A 20491-nucleotide genomic window follows, 5' to 3' on the forward strand; every position below is an offset into this window, starting at 1 on the left:
TCGCCTAGTACCTTACGGGACCTCTTTTTCCCAGTATAGTGCAGCAGCTCGACGTGGCATGACTCAACAAGACGTTGGAAGTCTCCTGCAGTAATATTGAGCCATACTGCCTCGACAGCCGTCCCTAATTGCGGAAGTTTTGAGGACACACGGGCTTTTGCGTTAACTGACTCTCAATTATATCCCATAAATATTCTAAAGGAGGCCAAATAATTTACTTAATATGTGTAGATGCTCTTCAAACCAATCGCAAACAATTGTGGACCGGTGACACGGAGCATTGTCATCCATAAAAACTCCATCGTTGTTTGGGAACATGAATTGAACGAATGATTGCAGAAAGTCTCCATGTAGCCAAAATAACCATTTCCAGTCAGTGATCGGTTCAGTCGCAGGAGAGCATCCAGTCCATTACAAGTAAACACGGCTCACCAAGTTATGGCAGCACCACCAGCTTACACAGTGCCTTTTTGACAACTGGGGTCAATGATTTCGTGCCGTCTACGCCACACTCAAACCCTACCATCAACTGAAATCGGGTCTCGTCTGCCCAGACCACAGTTTTCCAGTCGTCTTGAGTCCAACAGATGTGTTCACGAGCCCAGGACAGGCGCTGCAGTTGAGCAAAGACAGTCGCGTCTGTCGCCTGCTGTCATATCCCGTTATCGGTACATTTCGCAGCACAGTCCTAATGGGTAAGTTCTTCTAACACCCAACACTGATTTCTGCGATTCCTTTAGGCAGTGTTGCTTGTCCGTTAGCTCTAATAACTCTATGCAAACACTGTTGCTCTCACTCATTAACTGAAAGCTACAGGTTACTGGGCTATCAGTAGAGAGAGGTAACTCCTGAAATTCGGTATTCTCAGCGCACTCTTGATACTGCAGGCCTCGGGATATGGAATTTCCTTAAGATTTCCGAATTGGAATGCCCCGTGAGTGTAGCTCAAACAAGCATTATGTGTTCAAACTGTTAATTCCCGTCGTGTGGCCATAATCACGTCGAAAATCTTATCACATGGATCACCTAGAGTACAAATGACAGCTACGCCATTGCACTTCCCTTTTATAACCTCATGTACGCGATACTGGCGCCATTTGTATATGTGTCTATCACTATCTGAAGACTTTTGTCACGTCAGTTTGTATGCAATATACACGTCACTGAGTAGGTTATTCATTAAATGAAACAGAAGAGAGTAGGCGGGTTGCGGTATCGGCCGCTTCCGGTCGGCTGCTCTTTCAAATACGCACGCCGCCAGTTACTCAGCCACGTTTCACACAGCCGCCACCGCGGCACAGGTGCACTGTCACGAACGATTGAGCAACTGCCAGTGAAATGCAAGCATCCCCTCCCCGGAGCTCCAGCGGCGAGTGTACTTAAGTTCGAACATTCACGTACTCGCGGCATTTTGAGCGTTCGCTCTTTGAATGACATATACAGACTTTCGTAGTTGCCAGAGCTCGATGTCCTCTGAATAGATATTGTCTTGAAGAGTGACAGACTTATAAATCTTTGGATCTGTACATATTTTTACACTGAGATCTGCTGGTAGCAGCGGACGCTGCAAATAGAGTGACAAAGATATGTTTTATTTTTACTCTTCTATATTAAATGTAGAAAGAATGAATATTTTAATTCTCTGTTCCTGAGCAGCATCTGTTCCTCGTTGCTGTATCCACTAAAGAACCAAACAGCGTGCAAAGAAATACACAGTATGGGTGGGGAGGGAGTGGGATGAAGAAGGGAAGGGGGAGGAGCAGGCGGAGATTTGGCAGGTGGCGTGGCTTTAGACGGGGGGGCGGGGGAACGACATGATAACGTCATGTGTTTGTCCCTACACGTAGGCAACCTGATGACTGAAGATAAATGTAATGCAGAATGTCTTTTACTTCCTTATGAATGATCGAAAATACCTTTAGAACGCCTTAAGTCAAAATAGAGTTTTATACCCTTTATTGATGCTGTCAATGACAGAAAGGAGCTCAATATGCAACAACTTAAATTTCTTGTCATTTGCTCACCACCATACGTCCGAAAATTTGAAAAACATATTTCAAATCTTATTTATAATCAGCTCTCCTAAATAACTTCTTGAATTCCATGGGCTATTTTTTCATTAACAAACTGGCAGATTAAAAAAAAAACTACTTCCTATTACCGTTGCATAAACAGTACCAAAGATTAGTATTTACATTACTATCTCTAGTGTCCACCCGCTGAAACGGCGGTCCTAGAATCTTGTCCTAAGTCTGCTTAGGACCTACCTATCCTTGACATGACATTGGCTTCGCATCGCCTTCAGTTAACTTTTGGAGTATGTGTGGAGGGGCTAGAAAGCCTTTCCCTATAAAGCCATCGAATTCGTCCGAAGCCTTCCATTGGCTTCTGATGGCGTATTGTAGCCCCCAGAAGGAAAATGCTTTCGTAATTCGCTCGCTTAAATTATCCTAGTCTTATTAAGGACTGAAGCTACTCTTCCGTGTTTGAGATTAAAAAATTTGGTTGTTTTGAGGCTCAGCCTGAAGCAAACACAATTGATTCATTTTATTTTTATATTTATCTAGACATGTTTAGAAACCTATGTATCATCTTTTGTGAGTCAAATTTTTATTTCCGTAAACCACAATTTCAATAAATATTTACGGATTATAGTATGTGCATTTTCCTTTGTTTTGTTTAAACATTCACCTTAAAATTAAATCGCTAAATGAACTGCATTATTATACACCGGTTTTTGTGCCGTTTTTAGTATTTTTTCTTTTTTTGACAGCATGTCCTCTGCAAACTAGCCATGAAGAAAGTTATTGTGTGTTTGTGGAGAACTATTTCGCGGGAAGAGCGTATGTGCTTTTCTGTACTCACATTTTTCGTCCTGAGGCGTTTCTCTGGTTGATATTTCCATCAGATGCTACTCAGTGGACTGTTTCCACAAAGTTTTTCATACATTTTTCGCTCACCAGTTCACCTCGCATATACTTTCACAAAATGTGGCGAAACGTGATCTGAGCAGACACTTCTTACTCCATACTCAGTGAGAGGTGTTATACCATTGTCTATGCTCACTTGTTCATCGTTGGTCTTGTGTGGCGCTGATTTTGAATGTTTCATCTGAACTAGTGTGCCCTGGGTGCTGGGAGAGGACAGAATGTATTTAATGTGTACATGTGTGTGCATGTGTGGCTGCTTGGGGAGGACAGAATGTACACTCCTGGAAATGGAAAAAAGAAAACATTGACACCGGTGTGTCAGACCCACCATACTTGCTCCGGACACTGCGAGAGGGCTGTACAAGCAATGATCACACGTACGGCACAGCGGACACACCAGGAACCGCGGTGTTGGCCGTCGAATGGCGCTAGCTGCGCAGCATTTGTGCACCGCCGCCGTCAGTGTCAGCCAGTTTGCCGTGGCATACGGAGCTCCATCGCAGTCTTTAACACTGGTAGCATGCCGCGACAGCGTGGACGTGAACCGTATGTGCAGTTGACGGACTTTGAGCGAGGGCGTACAGTAGGCATGCGGGAGGCCGGGTGGACGTACCGCCGAATTGCTCAACACGTGGGGCGTGAGGTTTCCACAGTACATCGATGTTGTCGCCAGTGGTCGGCGGAAGGTGCACGTGCCCGTCGACCTGGGACCGGACCGCAGCGACGCACGGATGCACGCCAAGACCGTAGGATCCTACGCAGTGCCGTAGGGGACCGCACCGCCACTTCCCAGCAAATTAGGGACACTGTTGCTCCTGGGGTATCGGCGAGGACCATTCTCAACCGTCTCCATGAAGCTGGGCTACGGTCCCGCACACCGTTAGGCCGTCTTCCGCTCACGCCCCAACATCGTGTAGCCCGCCTCCAGTGGTGTCGCGACAGGCGTGAATTGAGGGACGAATGGAGAAGTGTCGTCTTCAGCGATGAGAGTCGCTTCTGCCTTGGTGCCAATGATGGTCGTATGCGTGTTTGGCGCCGTGCATGTAAGCGCCACAATCAGGACTGCATACGACCGAGGCACACAGGGCCAACACCCGGCATCATGGTGTGGGGAGCGATGTCCTACACTGGCCGTACACCTCTGGTGATCGTCGAGGGGACACTGAATAGTGCACGGTACATCCAAACCGTCATCGAACCCATCGTTCTACCATTCCTAGACCGGCAAGGGAACTTGCTGTTCCAACAGGACAATACACGTCCACATGTATCCCGTGCCACCCAACGTGCTCTAGAAGGTGTAAGTCAACTACCCTGGCCAGCAAGATCTCCGGATCTGTCCCCCATTGAGCATGTTTGGGACTGGATGAAGCGTCGTCTCACGCGGTCTGCACGTCCAGCACGAACGCTGGTCCAACTGAGGCGCCAGGTGGAAATGGCATGGCAAGCCGTTCCACAGGACTACATCCAGCATCTCTACGATCGTCTCCATGGGAGAATATCAGCCTGCATTGCTGCGAAAGGTGGATATACACTGTACTAGTGCCGACATTGTGCATGCTCTGTTGCCTGTGTCTATGTGCCTGTGGTTCTGTCAGTGTGATCATGTGATGTATCTGACCCCAGGAATGTGTCAATAAAGTTTCCCCTTCCTGGGACAATGAATTCACGGTGTTCTTATTTCAATTTCCAGGAGTGTATCTTGGCCACAATAATGCGTTCACTATGCTGTTTGTAGTAGCTTACCCGCATTCCTATTTTCCTATTCATTATTAAACCTACTCCTGCATTACCCCTATTTGATTTTGTGTTTATAACCCTGTAGTCACCTGACCAGAAGTCTTGTTCCTCCTGCTACCGATCTTCAGTAATTCCCACTATATCTATCTTTCACCTATCCATTTCCCTTTTTTAATTTTCTAATTTATCTGCCCGATTTAGGGATCTGACATTCCAGGCTCCGATCCGTAGAACGCCAGTTTTCTTTCTCCTGATAATTACATCGTCTTGAGTAGTCCCCGCCCGGAGATCCGAATGGGGGACTATTTTACCTCCGGAATATTTTACCCAAGAGGACGACATCATCATTTAATCATACAGTAACGCTGCATGGCCTCGGGAAAAATTACGGCCGTAGTTAGCCAGTCGTTCGCAGTACCAGCACAGCAAGGCCGTTTTGGTTATTGTTACAAGGCTAGACTGTTGCCCCTGCAACTACTGAAAAGGCTGGCGTCTCAACAGATACCCCTCCGTTGTCGTTGCACCTACGATACGGCTATCTGTATCGTTGACTGACATAAGAAACCAATATGGCTCATTGGGCATTAAAAGCCGCTTTCTGGTGCTATGCAACGTTATGTGAAGAAAGCTTAGTAAGAAATAAAAGCGTCTTCTTTCAGACATGTACTTGTTAAATTAACATAAGATGATAAATGAACTTCGTATGTGCTGAAATGCATTCGGGGAATTTGGAACCAATTATTGTGCCTCCTTAGAATGAATTCAGCGAACTCGCAATACACGTGCTGGAAAAAGAAATTAAAATTGGTATAGCTGGGGTCATCTCAGGCTGAATCACACTAAAGTTACAGATAGTAGACTTCGAAAACTTCACTTCAGTTGGCGTTGCAATATAATACAAATTTTTAAGTTATTAGATGCACAGGCTCTCGACTTTCAGGGACGGTTCTGCTTACTGCAGAAAACATGTTTCAGACGTGACCTGATAATGATTGACGTCCACATACCAGAGACGTTAATAGGGCATCTAAAGGCAACCTTCAGTAGCAGGCAAAATAGGGCGAACGTGCACAGTAAATGTTGAGAGGGGACAAGTTACCATCTCACCTATTTTTCGCATATGTAACGTTATTAAAGATTTTGTTACAACCTGACGCACCTTGAGTGAGACTCTAGAAAGTTAACGGCCTGAGCAGACGTTGAACGGATTCTTGGGATTTTAAGGGAATTAGCGGCGAGCTCACCCCTTAGTAAATCCCATCAGACAGGTCCACAGCCATACAGGTGAGCCCCTCGTCGAGACAGCAGGTAAGTGCCACGCTACCTGCCGCGGCACCAGCGGAAGCCTTGGCTGGGGTGACGGTCTGAAGGAACGCATCTACACAGTGGAGTCGTAAACTGGGCATTGTGTGCAGAGCCATGCGTATCAAAAATTCACATGCTTTCGTGTTTGTCGATAGTGCAAATAGGTGTGTAAACCACTCCCATCAGCAGCCTCGGTTCTATAAGAAAAATCTGGCGTCTGAGAAACGTTTGGAGAATCTTTATTACACATTATAGCTATGACTAACAAGTTCCAAGGTACAGGCGATTAGATAAAGATCTTTGGGACTGTAACTGTTCACTTTTTGCTGCGGGAAGAGACACGATTTTGAAAAAAAAATCTTACCCCTCTGCGAAAACTTAAAAACAGCCAGTAATTGGCAGTTTCTTCTTTTTCCCCAGATGCAGGAGTCTATACTCTTGTCCTGGTTGGACATGAGTGTGGGAGGGGAGATTTAGCGTCTTTAGAGCCCTGTGATTGGCTCAATATGGCGTGAAGGAGCTTTCGTTTGTGCTATTCGTGGGAAAACGAAATTTTTTCTAGAGAGGTGTGAAGCTCTTGGGTGCAGACTTTGGCCTGGTAAGGACTTATGGTCGAAGCTCTGGCAAGTGTTGTTGGTAATTGGGACCTATCCTGAGACTGACTTCACTTGCGAGCAGTTTAGACTGGGGAGCCTGTGGTGAAGTTCTTACTGTATCGACATTGTGACTTCACACATGTCGGACTACCCGTTTGCTGAGAGCACACTTATTCGTTTTTGGTTTACCAGTCTTGACGTTTGGTTTCCTTGTTTTTTAAGTGAGCCAAATTGGTCTTTGGTACGACCAGCGAACTGGTGTGTCACACACTGAAACCTACCATGGTTTCAGGGCTCTGGTAGTAAATTGCGATCCGTCTGCCTGAGGGCTAGACCATGAGATTTTTGTATTTCTTTTGGGGCCGCGATCGATTCACATGTGCCACCCCCGCGTCTCACCTCTGCCACACACATCTCGCCAGCAGCAAGTCACGTCGCCGCACGGCGCAAACAGGATAACGTACTGCCGCTCCGGCATTGTCAGGCTATACAGATCTCAATTGTCACTTGCTCTCAACTGCACCTATGTATACAAACTTCTGTAGATTTGATAAATCAAACTTCAGTAGATCTGATCAATATCAGTGTGCTCAGTGTCAGATTAATTCAGATTGCGTTATCCACATTTTTAGGGCCAGAGTACTTGACTCATACTGCCATCCAGGATCCTTGTCCAGTGTACCCTTAAATCACCTGTTAGTTGTTTACAGTATTCAATCAATAATTTGTTTAGCATAATTTATGTCTATTTTGGAAAAATAAATGTTGTTATCACACTAGTTTTTTTCGTAGATTCTCAATCATTTATATAGTCCCTCTAGAGTTACCATTCAACGGTCATATCCAGACAAATAAAAAAGGCGTAAAATACGCCGAAGTGGAAGAAAAGAAGAAATGAAACACACAATTTTCTAGCACAAAATGAATATATATTTCATTTAGCCTCGTCTTGTGGTACGTTGGTAAAATTCATTTAGCCCTCTTGGCTTTGGCATAGTCTGGCTTGTATTGAGGGCAAGCAGCCTGCCCGTTCTGCTAATCACATGTGGCAGCTTACACGGCTACAAACCGAGCAAGTGAAGGTTACAAGAGGACTGCGTATGCTTCTGGGCTATACCCGTCGTTGCTGCCAGAAGTGCCAGGCCTGATGCTGACGTAGATTTAGCACCCTAAGTATTACCAGTCCATTTACAAATTGGATCATTTATGCTCCCTGCTTAATGTATACGAACAGTAAGTAAAATTTCTGTACTTTCTGGCATTGTAGTTTTAGTGGCTGGCACTGTATGTCATTACCAATATCAACATACTGGGACAGTATCTTCGAAAATTCGAGCAGCGTTTTTGAGCCATAAGGAGCAGTTAAGAGGAGTTACACTATGTGATCAAAAGTATCTGGACACCCCCAAAAACATACGTTTTTCATATTATGTGCACTGTGCTGCCACCTACTGCCGGTTCTCCACATCGGCGACCGCAGTAGGCATTAGACATCGTGAGAGAGCAGAATGGGGCGCTCCACAGAACTCATGGACTTCCAACTTGATAAAGTGATTGGGTGAACTTGTGCCATACGTCTGTACACGAGATTTCAAAACTCCTGAACATCCCTAGGTCCACCGTTTCCAGCATGATAGTGAAGTGGATACGTGAAGGGACACATACAGCACAAAAACGTACAGGCCGACATCGTCTGTTGACTGACAGAGACCGCCGACAGTTGAAGAGGATCGTAATGTGTAATAGGCAAACATCTATCCAGGCTGACACACAGGAATTGCAAACTGCATCAGGATGCACTGCAAGTACTGTGATGACAATTAGGCAGGAAGTGAGAAAACTTATGCTTCATGGTCGAGCAGCTGCTCATAAGCCACAAATCACGCCAGGAAATGCCAAACGACGCCTCGCTTCGTGTAAGGAGTGTAAACATTGGACGATTTAACAATGGAAAAATGTTATGTGGAATAACGAATCACGGCACACTTGTGGCGATCCGATGGCAGGGTGTGGCTATGGCGAGTGCTCAGTGAACATCATCTGCCAGCGTGTGTAGTGACAACAGTAAAATTTGGAGGCGGTGGTGTTATGGTGTGGTCGCGGTTTTCATGGAGAGGGCTTGCACCCTTTGTTGTTTTGCGTGGCACTATCACGGCAGAGACCTTCATTGATGTTTTAAGCACCTTCTTGCCTTCCACTGTTGAAGAGCAATTTGGGGAAGGTGATTGCATCTTCCAACACGATGGAGCACCTTTTCATAATACACAGCCTGTGGCGGAGTGGTTACACGACAGTAACATCCCTGTAATGGACTGGCCTCCACAGACTCCTGACCTGAATCCTATAGAATACTTTTGGGATGTTTTGGAACGCTGACTTCGTGGAAGGCCTCACTGACTGACGTCGATGCCGCTCCTCAGTGCAGCACTCTGTGAAGAATGGGCTGCCATTCCCCAAGAAAAGTTCCAGCACATGATTGCACGTATACCTGTGAGAGTGGAAGATGTCACGTGAGCTAACACCGTACTGAATTCCAGCATTACTGATGGAGGGCGCCACTAACTTGTAAGTCATTTTGAGCCAGGTGTCCGGATACTTTCCGTCACATGGTGTACATGCAGACAGAGGACCACGTGCTAGGCTGTACTGACCGGTGTTCCTGAGGGTGCGCTGCAGCGGCTGCATGTCAGCGGGCGGCAGCGCTGCGTCGCGCGTCGGGTGGGCGTGGCAGCGCGTGTCCTTGGCAGAGTAGAAGCACACCTCGGCGGCGCTGCCTGCTGCCACCCACTTGCAAGTGCAGCGCGCGTTGGAGCAGTAACAAGCTGCGTTGCCTACGACATGCGATGTGTCTCTCATGTACAGCCAGTTTCCAGAAACAGTAAAATTGCAGTGAAATATATTTAAAGAAAGAGAAGAAGGTGTAACATAACATTTGTAGTACAATATCCTAGCTATCACTGTTTCTGATTTAGTTTAGGAAGGACAGATGTGAAAGAGGAGTAACGTATCTCAGCAGATTTCTTTTCTTGTCAACAGATCACATTCAGTAAGAAATACCATGCTGTCTGTTTTGGTTAGTGCCCGTGTGGTTCTAAGCGCTACAGTCTGGAACCGCGCGACCGCTACGGTCGCAGGTTCGAATCCCGCCTCGGGCATGGATGTGTGCGATGTCCTTAGGTTAGGTAGGTTTAAGTCGTTCTAAGTTCTAGGGGACTGATGGCCACAGAAGTTAAGTCCCATTGTGCTCAGAGCCATTTGAACCATTTTGTTTTGGTTAGTGTTTTGAAATGTAGAAATGAAATAAAATTTTAATGACATGAATGCCTTATGGTACAATCACCTAAATTTATGATACCTCCATTTTTGCATAAGAAACAGGATACACCCAGTAATATGTCCAGGGTTCTCAGCAAATCAGTGTCAAATTACATAGTATTACCCTGGTACACTTGATCAGACTTCCTCCATACATATGAGTCAATAGAACCAACTACATGAAATTGCCTATTTGCATACAGAAAAACTTTGATATCTGCCTACACTCCAGGTACCATGAAACCTGTGTTCTTAGAGAGTATTTTCTCATGTGTGTAATGCATTTTAGTCTCACTAATGCTTAGGTTGAATCTATCTTAAAGACGATGACATGGTGGTCACTGGCCCCGCCAGACTCTGTGTACGAGGTTTACATTTATGTTATATAATATGGAAAATGGAAGCGAGTGTATGGCATTGTTGGCCGGGAGGCCCCTATTCGGAGAAGTTCGGCTGCCAAGTGCAAGTCTTATTTCAGTCGACGCCATATTGGAGGACCTGCGAGCCGGTGATGAGGATGAAATTATGATGAGGACAACACAACAACCAGTTCACGAGCGGATAAAATCTCCAACCCGGCGGAGAAGCGAACCCTGGTCCTCGGGATGGGAGGAAAGCACTTTGTTTGTTTCCAAAATCTCATATTGTTCGTCATTGGTCGCTTTATTTATTCGAGGCGGATGTCCCATGAAGTTTTCTCTAGATAATCGTAGAGCCATTCACTCAGTTTTTTATTACAGAGGGCAACTAACGATCTGACCAAACACGTTGAGCTACCGTGCCAGCATACCACTCAGCTAAGCCTGCGGACGTTATGTAATATATACTATAGCGTTACATTATACTAAAGAGAAGTAAAACTTCAACAGTTATCTCACATACATGTAAAAATCTATTGGCCAACTTGAGTTACAAATTAGATAAATGGACTATGTCTCTGAGATGTACCTGCTCGTTCAACAGGCTGTGATAGTTTATTATTGAATGACTGTCAATTTCAATATCTTCTAATACATTCATTCACCCACTTGTGTCCAATGTATGCTACGTGTACAGTGAATCGATTGACGTCCACATACCAGAGATGTCAGTGAGACATCCAGTGGCCAACCTATCATACAGTATTATTGACTTCTTTTGTGGTACATAAAAGAATAAAAATGTAGTAACAGAAACCTTATTCGACTCATCTGCATATTAAAGTTTGCAACCATGTTACATGTAGGTGGACAGCAATTAAGCATTATATGCTGGAATTCGTGGTTGAAGGTCAAGTAGTAAAACAAAAATGTAGTGGTCTAATTGTATTGTAGCATGAAACACGTATAAGTTCACAAGTATCCATGTGTTAGGTAGGTGTATCTAGTCACCAATTGAGAATTATTTGTAATACAACAACAACGTCTCGTCACGATATGCTAATACAACGTGCTTATGCTTAAAACCGTTTGCACGTATAGTCCGTGAAACTGGATAATGAATAGAGGCATACTGAATACATGCAAATTGACACAAGACGATCATGATAAAAAAAACTGGTAGTGAGAAAAAAATTAGAGTATAAACGAAAATCGAAAATACTTTAAATTTTCTAGTCTGTCCACTTATCAGTGTACTTGCACCTCGTAACGAATTCACATGCTGAATGTGCACTATACATTTCAAGTATACATTCCATCTTACATTGAATTCCATAGGTAAATTTACATAAAAAACAACATTTTAAAGTGATACATTTTGTCCATGATTATGAGCAATCTCTTCAAGGATTAAAGAAAAGAATTGCTGTTCGTTTTAAAAACTACAATTTTATTCTTTAACCTTGTCACTGGTGAACATTCTCATAATTTTGACCTCTGTATATGTAGCCCATGGGATATAAAACATAATTTACCTCAGTACTGGTTCAAAAAAAATTTCATTTGGTTTTCAGTGACATAAATTTATGATTATAGTGATCACTTTAAATACCTCCATGATGAGGCCTCTGCTAGCTAGGGCATAGCCACCTATAGTAAACTAACGTATGCAAACAAGCGACAAACGTCGGCAAACCCCTGCATATCAGCAACACTGACTGGCAACTACCAGCTGCTATTAGAGCCGACCAACAGGCCACAGCAGGGACACCGAAGAGCTCGCCCACAGACGCACAAGCAATCTGCCAACATTCCCTCACACTGTGCTTCCGGTATATGACCTATCGGACACAAGATCTATAACAAACCTTACTGTTGCAGGTTGGTGACGCTGAACGAGGACTCTGCACCAGCACCCAGTGCCAGCCGCCGAGCAGCACAACCGAACAACGTCAAGGTATCTACATGCATGATACCCACTACTAACAAAGCCTATCCTTGCACGACCTATCGCAGACAGCAAGACAACCGCTACTTCTCTTACCACCCGACCTAACTTACACAGAGGTCATTTTTCCCTTGACTCCTGCCTCGGCACATTTTTTCCTCTGCCCTTCAAACCGCTAACCTTCGTTCGATTTCGATCAATCTATCTGCAGATTAGAGCGTATTAATGGTTAACCATAACCAGACGTACGCAAACATCGCATTACCCACATCCTGCGACACCTCACTTTAGTGAATACTAACCCTTAAGCAGAGATGGCAGTAGACCTATTGTGTTGGCCATCATGCCGGTGTGGGCGTGGAGGGGCTCCACCTCTTGTAAAAAATTCCTCGGTAGTAAATGCAAAACCACCTACAGTAGATCAGACTGAATACATGGCAAAAGAAGCTAACTGTACCTGTCTTAAAACAAATTGGTTCCCAGCGATTCTAGAAATAGTATTCTCTATCCTACCACGTTCTGAGAAAATTATTAGTATTTTATTCTGTTAGTTCCAACCTAATTTTTAATACATGACCGCGAAAGCCATAGGAAACGGAATAATATTTTTTTATGTCCCAGTGCTCTTCCAAACTAAGGTTCACTCGGTTTAATCATAAATGTTTTAAATTCAAATACAGTTTATATTCATGAAGAGAGTTATGCATGTTCTCATTGGAAGTGCTCCTACATTGAAATGAAATTTGTTTACCAACATTAGATGACGACGTTTAACATACCCAAGGTAATTTTTATTGTATTAATATTCTGTCTGTGATTATGAATAACTACACCACGGAATAAATTAAATAATCTGTATTGACTTTAGCAGCTACTATTTTATTGTGTTACGTTCTCGCAGGTGAATATTTAATTAAATTTAACCACTGACTAAGTAGTACATAGTGTATAAAATAGTGTTTTACTATTTCAGTGTCACCAGGGAGGTTTGTTTTTAGCGCCATAAACCGTTGATTCTTGTAGAAAGTGGTATACACACTCACTGTAAAATGGTCTTTATTCAAATGTAAAATGGCTACCAACAGTATGGAATGGCACTGGTCTCTTAAGATAGGAAATGTTAATGGCTTAATATTTGGTCTGTGACTACGAGCCAAAATCCATGTGTAATCATATTTATGCAAAAGAGTTTTAATCTGGTCTTATAATCAGTAGGTTTGGCATCTTGTATCATAAATTACACGAGTAATGCTGTTTATGTTGTATTTGCACTGACTTCATTTTTTGAAAATTTTTCTATGTAAACAGGTGCATCTGAAGATGAGACTGGCGGTTCCTAAATCTATTAGGTATTAAAGAAATTAAAAATCTCTCCACACAGCCAGATGCTAATTTATTTACATTTGCAAACTTCACCAGTGATTCATTATATACATAGCAAACAGGATACAAAAACTTGTTCATGATTATAATCGAAAGGTGAACTGTTGACAGATTGGGTACTTTAAAATTGTGAGCGTGTGTGTGTGTGTGTGTGTGTGTGTGTGTGAACAAGTCGAGGGATAGCAAGTTCGTTGCTACAGAATGCTTTTTTTCATACACATCCTTTCTTATATTGACATAGCCGGCCGCGGTGGTCTCGCGGTTCTAGGCGCGCAGTCCGGAACCGTGCGACTGCTACGCTCGCAGGTTCGAATCCTGCCTCGGGCATGGATGTGTGTGATGTCCTTAGGTTAGTTAGGTTTAAGTAGTTCTAAGTTCTAGGGGACTGATGACCACAGCAGTTGAGTCCCATAGTGCTCAGAGCCAGTTGAACCAGTTATATTGACATATATCAACAATTTGCTACCAATTACGATAAGATTCCAAATTCTTTTTCTTTTCGCAGACGACAACACATGTGTAAATGGTTTGGCAAACTGTGTAGCGGCTAACGTCAATTCTTGGTTGACAGGGAATGTATAATCGCTTAACTGCAACAGAACGCAACGAATCAGTTTTTGATTCAGAACTGAGGCAAAAGTAAAACGTTGGTTTGACAACGTTAAAATAGGAAGTGATGTCAGAAAATTTAAATTCCTGGGACTAAAGATAGACAAAATGCTTTCTTTCACGTATCAGTTTCAACATACTTGTGCAGAAACAGGCTACGGCTATCTGTACCGTAGTAACAGGCTCCACTGCAACTGCATTCAAACGCCAGTATCTATTGTGCATGTTGTTATTCCACTATCTCCTGTGGCGTCATGTGCTGATGTTTGTGTCTTTACAACATATCTAGCGCAGGAAATAACTGTCATAACTACTTGTGTTGTTACTTTTTCAAACTTCCAGAGGTCTGGGAACTACTAGGAGACGGTGGTGTTAATAAGGGCCCTGAAAAAGAACTGCAGCATTCATTTCCTAAATACTCGACAGAAACCGGTTTCTATTTGGATAACTCTCTCTTAACAACTCAGCACCAAGTTGAGCGATATTTTGAGAACCCCGTTATCAAAAAGCTTCTTGCACAACTCAAACGTTTGAGGGGTAAACTAGAGATTTCCAAATCTCAGTTGCGGCAAACTCATTCTATATAGGAGTTAGTTATCTACATGCTTTCGTTGCAGGGCGTTACTGATTTTTATGCCGGCCGCGGTGGTCTCGCGGTTCTAGGCGCGCAGTCCGGAACCGTGCGACTGCTACGGTCGCAGGTTCGAATCCTGCCTCGGGCATGGATGTGTGTGATGTCCTTAGGTTAGTTAGGTTTAAGTAGTTCTAAGTTCTAGGGGACTGATAACCACAGCAGTTGAGTTCCATAGTGCTCAGAGCCATTTGAACCATTTTTTTGATTTTTATGCACTTCCACAAACACTTACTGTACTTCATTTATTGCTTCATTTTTTTTAAATTTTTACTAGCAGACTTTGAAATACGTATTGACTTGAAACGTCCTCGTATATTTAAACTGTGTGCTGGACTGGGGCTCCAAACTGAGACCTTTCCTTTTCACAGGAGGTCGTTCATGTGAGTAACGTGGTGACTACTTTCGTGACCGAGTAGCTTTGGCTCACGTTGTCCAATGGAGAAGTAAATCAAGAAGAGGAGACAAGGCTAATTTTATATACGTCCTCATTGCTGACATATTGTTTTAAAGTATTTTTAGTGATTTACTTCTTGTCATCTCCATTGACGGATAATCACAAATACAGTATACCTTCATAAACTACGAGAAAATTTAAATTGGCACCATTTGTGTCTACATAGTAACATACTAGAAGGAAAACATTTTCTAATTTTTTCCTCCGTTGTTTTCACTGTACGCCACAGTTAGCGTGCTAGAGCCCGTGAACGAAGAATCAAAAGCGCACATTTTTAAAACTCGGTAGTTGACTGCATGTATCTCTTGAGTCACTATCAAAGGTAAAATTCATCCTGTTTACGTGTTCATCGTTGATTTCTCGTTTTTTTCAAGTCATAGCCATCGCGATGCGCCACAAGTACCTGTTTAATGATCGGCAGTAACATGAGGATTAAATTCCTTTGACTTCCTGTTATGATCGCAAAATTGTTTTCGCCAGCAATGATCATCTACAGATCTCTTTTAAAACAGATCTGAAGATGGTCATCGATGGCCGAAACCAGTACGGACGAAATAGTTTTGTTATCACAGCTGGAAAGAAATTTACTCCACAGTTACTGGATCACTGTACTATTCACGTCTATGGCACAGTTCGTAAAACTAGAATGATGACTAAAACAATCTGTAGTTCACTAGAGTGTATCTGTTCTAGTTAACACATCCACTGCATTTACTGTTCTCCTACGTTATTTTGTTTTAGCCAGGTATTTATTTAGTCGAAAATGCTAATCAATGGTTATCCATACCATCAAAAAGTTTCTCCACCTTGTAACGTAAGTGACATAACGCAGACGATACAAGTAATGATAATGACGTCATGCTTGTTTTTAAAAATCAACAGACATTGGTCCCTTAGCTGCTCTACTGTTTCAGTACTGTAAGAATTCCCATGCACACGTATCCATAGTGTCTATCGCTCCTTCCTTCCACTACTTTCTTACTAGGTGTGTGAGTACCTGGAATTGTACAGGTACGTCTTGATCCCAATCTTCCATTAGCCCATCACCTCCATCCACCATCTCTCTGTCTGTCTTCTCATTCCACTCTCTCTCTGTCCATCTCCCCCTTTCCTCTCTCTGTCCTCCACCTCCAATTCCAAAAAATGTTTCAAATAGCTCTGAGCACTATGGGACTTAACTTCTGAGGTCATCAGTCCTCTAGAACTTAGAACTTCCCAAACCAAACCAACCTAAGGACATCACACACATCCATGCCCGAGGCAGGATTCGATCATGCGACCGTAGCGGTCACGCGGTTCCAAACTGAAGCGCTTAGAACCGCACGGCCACACCGGCCGGCCCTCCAATTCCCCTCCCCCCCCCCCCCCCCCCTCATTCTCTGTCAGAATTCTCCTGCTCCTGTCTCTGTCCATTCTCTTATCACTCTCTCTACATATCTGCTCCCTGGCCTCTATCCATCTCCTCCTTCCGTTTCTAGTTCTGTTTCTTCCTCTCTCTTTGTACATATTCTCCTCCTGCTCTTTCTGTCCATCTCCTCCTCTCCCCTCTCCTTGTCCATCTCCTGCTCGCCCATCTCTGTCCATTTCCTCTTCTCTCTCAGCCTATGTCTTCTTCTTTCAGGAGGACCAGGGTTAAAAGAGGTGTCCAGCTGTCCTGGTTTAGGTTTTCTGTGATTTCCCTGAGCCACTTCAGGTAAACGCTGAGATTGTTCCTGTGAAAGTGCACAGCCGTTTCCTTTCCCCATCCTTCCATATTCTGGTGGGACCAATGACTCGCTGTTTTCCCCTCCGCTGAATCAACAATCAACCAATCCTCCTCTTTCCTTCCTCAGTCCATCCTCCTCTCCCATATCTTTCATCATCTCCTCCTCTTCCCTTCCTATGTCCATTTCCTACTCTCCCACCTTGTTTTACATCTCCTGCTCTTCCATTACTCTGTCCATTTTCTCCTCCTATTGTCTCTGTCCATGTGTCCCTACTTCTTCTCTGACGATCTCATACTCACCGCCTTCTTCCAGTTTCCATCTTCTCCTTCACACTCTATGTCTGTAAATCTCCTTCTCGCGCCTTCTCTCTCCACGTTATCACCTCCAATATAAGGCTGCTGGTTCTTACAATCACAGCGGTTTTTTTCCAGGTCATAACTAATATGTGTACCATAGTAAGCTGAAATCGTTCCAGAAGTACAGGATGAAATTTTTACCCAGGGCTTTCCTTAATTTCACATACATTTAACATAATTCACACGTATTTGTGCATATATTTCCCATGTATCTCTAGCGACTTTCTCCCTGCACTTTCATTTTCAAGCAGCTCTAAGTCTTTGAGGTCGTACCTCCTCAACGATGTGTCGTAGAGTAACCTTATTTTGCTGGTTCATCCTGTGGTCTCCCAAATATATTTTATGTAGAAGTAACTGCAAAGAAAAAATAAATTAAAAATATAATGCTTCATGAGGCAGATTTACTGCACAGGTGGCAATTATCAAATTTTTTCCTTCCATTACTGTTGGGAGTTGCCAGCAAAAAAAGGTTTCTTAAAAGGTTTGAAATGACGTGTAAAGTTTATTGAAACTCATTTACTGCTCTTCTCCTAAAATAATGGATAAATAGATCATTAATGAACTATTAATCTGCAGAGATCTAAATGCTATAATAAAAAATAATCCAGTGTCTCTATCAGTGGGAACAACACAAAAATGTTAATGCACAATCTCTTATACGTCTTGTCCCAAGAAAAGGGCTGAAAATTACTAATTTTTTTAAGGAAGAGAGATGCACGCAAGTACACCTGAAGCGCAAGGGGGAAGAGATCAGTAATATATTATGTAATGGCCAACAGTAAATAAAGTAAGCTAGTTCAGGATGTTCGTGATATCAGAGGTAGCACGTTTACTCTCACGACTACTTAGTGGTAGAAAAAATAGCTATGCTAACTAGATCAAAGTAAACAAAAAGATTTTAAACAAGAAGGAAAGAAGGTCTGAACGTCTGCCCTATTACAAGATGACAGTATAAAACAACTATATCAAAACTGATTGAATCTCTCCATAAACCAGACACATACTAGTCACAGTTTAGAAACAGAGTGGCAAAACATAAAGCTATGTGTTAACAGGCCGCAAATGAATCGTTGGGAAAAAAAGAATAAGAGAAGTAATAATTAGGGACTTAGATTTTGTAACTAAGATATCGCAAGAACAGCTGAGGGAAAGAAACGGGTCTATAAGGTATATTCAGAGACGAAAATAGAATTTGCGAAATATAAAAATGAAAAGAATAAAGTAAAAACTGTTGTCAGAAAAACAAATGAAGAATGTGAAACAATTTTGTCAGCAAAATTGAACACGATATCAGTGGAAGGCAGGCTATAGCTTACAAAATGATAAAGCATTTAAATAAAACATAAAAATAGACAATAAGTCTAAAAGTAATACCAGACTATAAATGGACTGCACATTATAAACAGCTCTGGCGTAACAAAAACCAAGCATTAAAGGAGGACCCACCGAAAGGAATAAATAATATGACGAGGATCTTATAATGATCCAAGATGTAAACAGAGCCCTGGATAAAACAAAAAAAGACCGGACAGCTACGGGGCCTGATGACATGAACTCAGAGTTGCTTCAATATGGATGCTTATGTTTAAAGCTTATTCTTCTTTATTTATACAGTACGTGTCGGATAAGACGTCAAATCCTGAAACCATAGACAGTTGCAGACGTCATACAAATTTTTCAAACAGTTAAACGAAATGAGTACAATTATTACTGTGATGTAACATTAGCAGACACAGTGTACAAAAATAGCGCCAAGGTAACAAATCAGCGTCACAAGTCATTGCCGAAAATCTGTTGTCTGTACAGCAAAATAGTTTCAGAAAAGCGAGATCCTGTGCTGATAATGTTCTCATATTTAAACAAATTGTAGAAGAACAAAGAGAGTTCTATAGGCAAACACATTTCGCATTTATAGACTTAGAGAAAGCCGTCGATCATGTAGATAGGAAAATTTTATGGAATATCATTCACAAGAATGGATATTCCTATCAAATAATAATACTGACAAAGTCTATCTAGGGGTACAAAAATAAGACGAATGACCAACAACTCTGTATCAGGAGATACATCCATAAACCAAATCGTCCGACAACGATGTAACTTATCACCCACACTTTTTAATATATGAATTGACGATATAACGGAAACAAAGTAACACCAAATTGATCCGGTCTTAAAGATTGTCACATAAAATATTTTTCAATCCAAAGTTTTTTACAGACTATTTTCCAATCGTACACAATAGCGAAACATCGCTACAGAAGATCCATCTATAAAATGAACGAAATTTCTAAAGAATATAATATATCCATTCCTAAAAGAAAAGTGATTACTTTCAAAGGGACAAAACTAGCGAGTACTAAGATCATAACAGGAAACAAAACCATCGGTCAAGTTAAACATGTCAGTCGCCTGTGAAATGTTACCCGGCCGGGGTAGCCGTACGGTTCTAAGCACTGCAGTCCGGAACCGTGGGACTGCTACGGTCGCACGTTCGAATCCTGTCTCGGGCATGGATGTTTGGGATGTCCTTCGGTTAGTTAGGTTTAAGTAGTTCTAAGTTCTAGGGGACTGATGACCTATGATGTTAAGTCCCATAGTGCTGAGAGCCATTTGAACCATTAGTGAAATGTTATTAGCTACCAGAATGAACTGAACATTCACAACAAAATGCAGAAATATCAAAGGACATGCAGATCAATTAATCGAATGTTGAGGAATAAAGTGTGAAAAGACTTAAAAATAAAGTTTTATAATGGTCGCCCCCACATTGCTATCTGGAAGTGAAACATGGATAACTAATATAAGGTAGACAGTAGAATACAAATAGCATTAATGAAATTAGATACACTAATAAAGGAAGAAATATGAGCAGAACTTGAGTTATGTGCTATAAATGAGAAAATCAAGTGTAACAGGTAAAGTTGGCTAGAACAACTACAAAGAGTGGCAGATTTTAAACTACCAAAACAAGCCCTAAATTTCGGACCTTTACGTACAAAAAAGATGGCTGGATACTTAGGAGACAGAACAGGCCTAATTTTATGTAAGGGATATTGAGTCTCATTCTTACTGTTAGTAGTTAGAAGTAAGTATTTTTTATTATACTTCATGCTACAATTTTTTGTATCCCTTTTCAGAGTTTAGAAATCGGAT

At 42.5% G+C, this 20491-nt stretch overlaps 1 protein-coding gene across 1 annotated transcript in view; it reads right to left on the reverse strand.

The window, feature by feature from the left end:
• Positions 1-20491, reverse strand: part of LOC126336950 (uncharacterized) — a 188335-nt gene that overhangs the window by 76010 nt on the left and 91834 nt on the right. Inside the window, exon 5 of the mRNA XM_050001186.1 lies at positions 9223-9402. Within this exon, the coding sequence (XP_049857143.1) occupies positions 9223-9402 (180 nt within the window). The remainder of the gene's footprint in view (positions 1-9222; positions 9403-20491) is intronic.

The sequence above is a fragment of the Schistocerca gregaria genome, chromosome 1 (genome assembly GCF_023897955.1).
Source record: "Schistocerca gregaria isolate iqSchGreg1 chromosome 1, iqSchGreg1.2, whole genome shotgun sequence".
NCBI classification, from domain to species: Eukaryota; Metazoa; Arthropoda; class Insecta; order Orthoptera; family Acrididae; genus Schistocerca; species Schistocerca gregaria.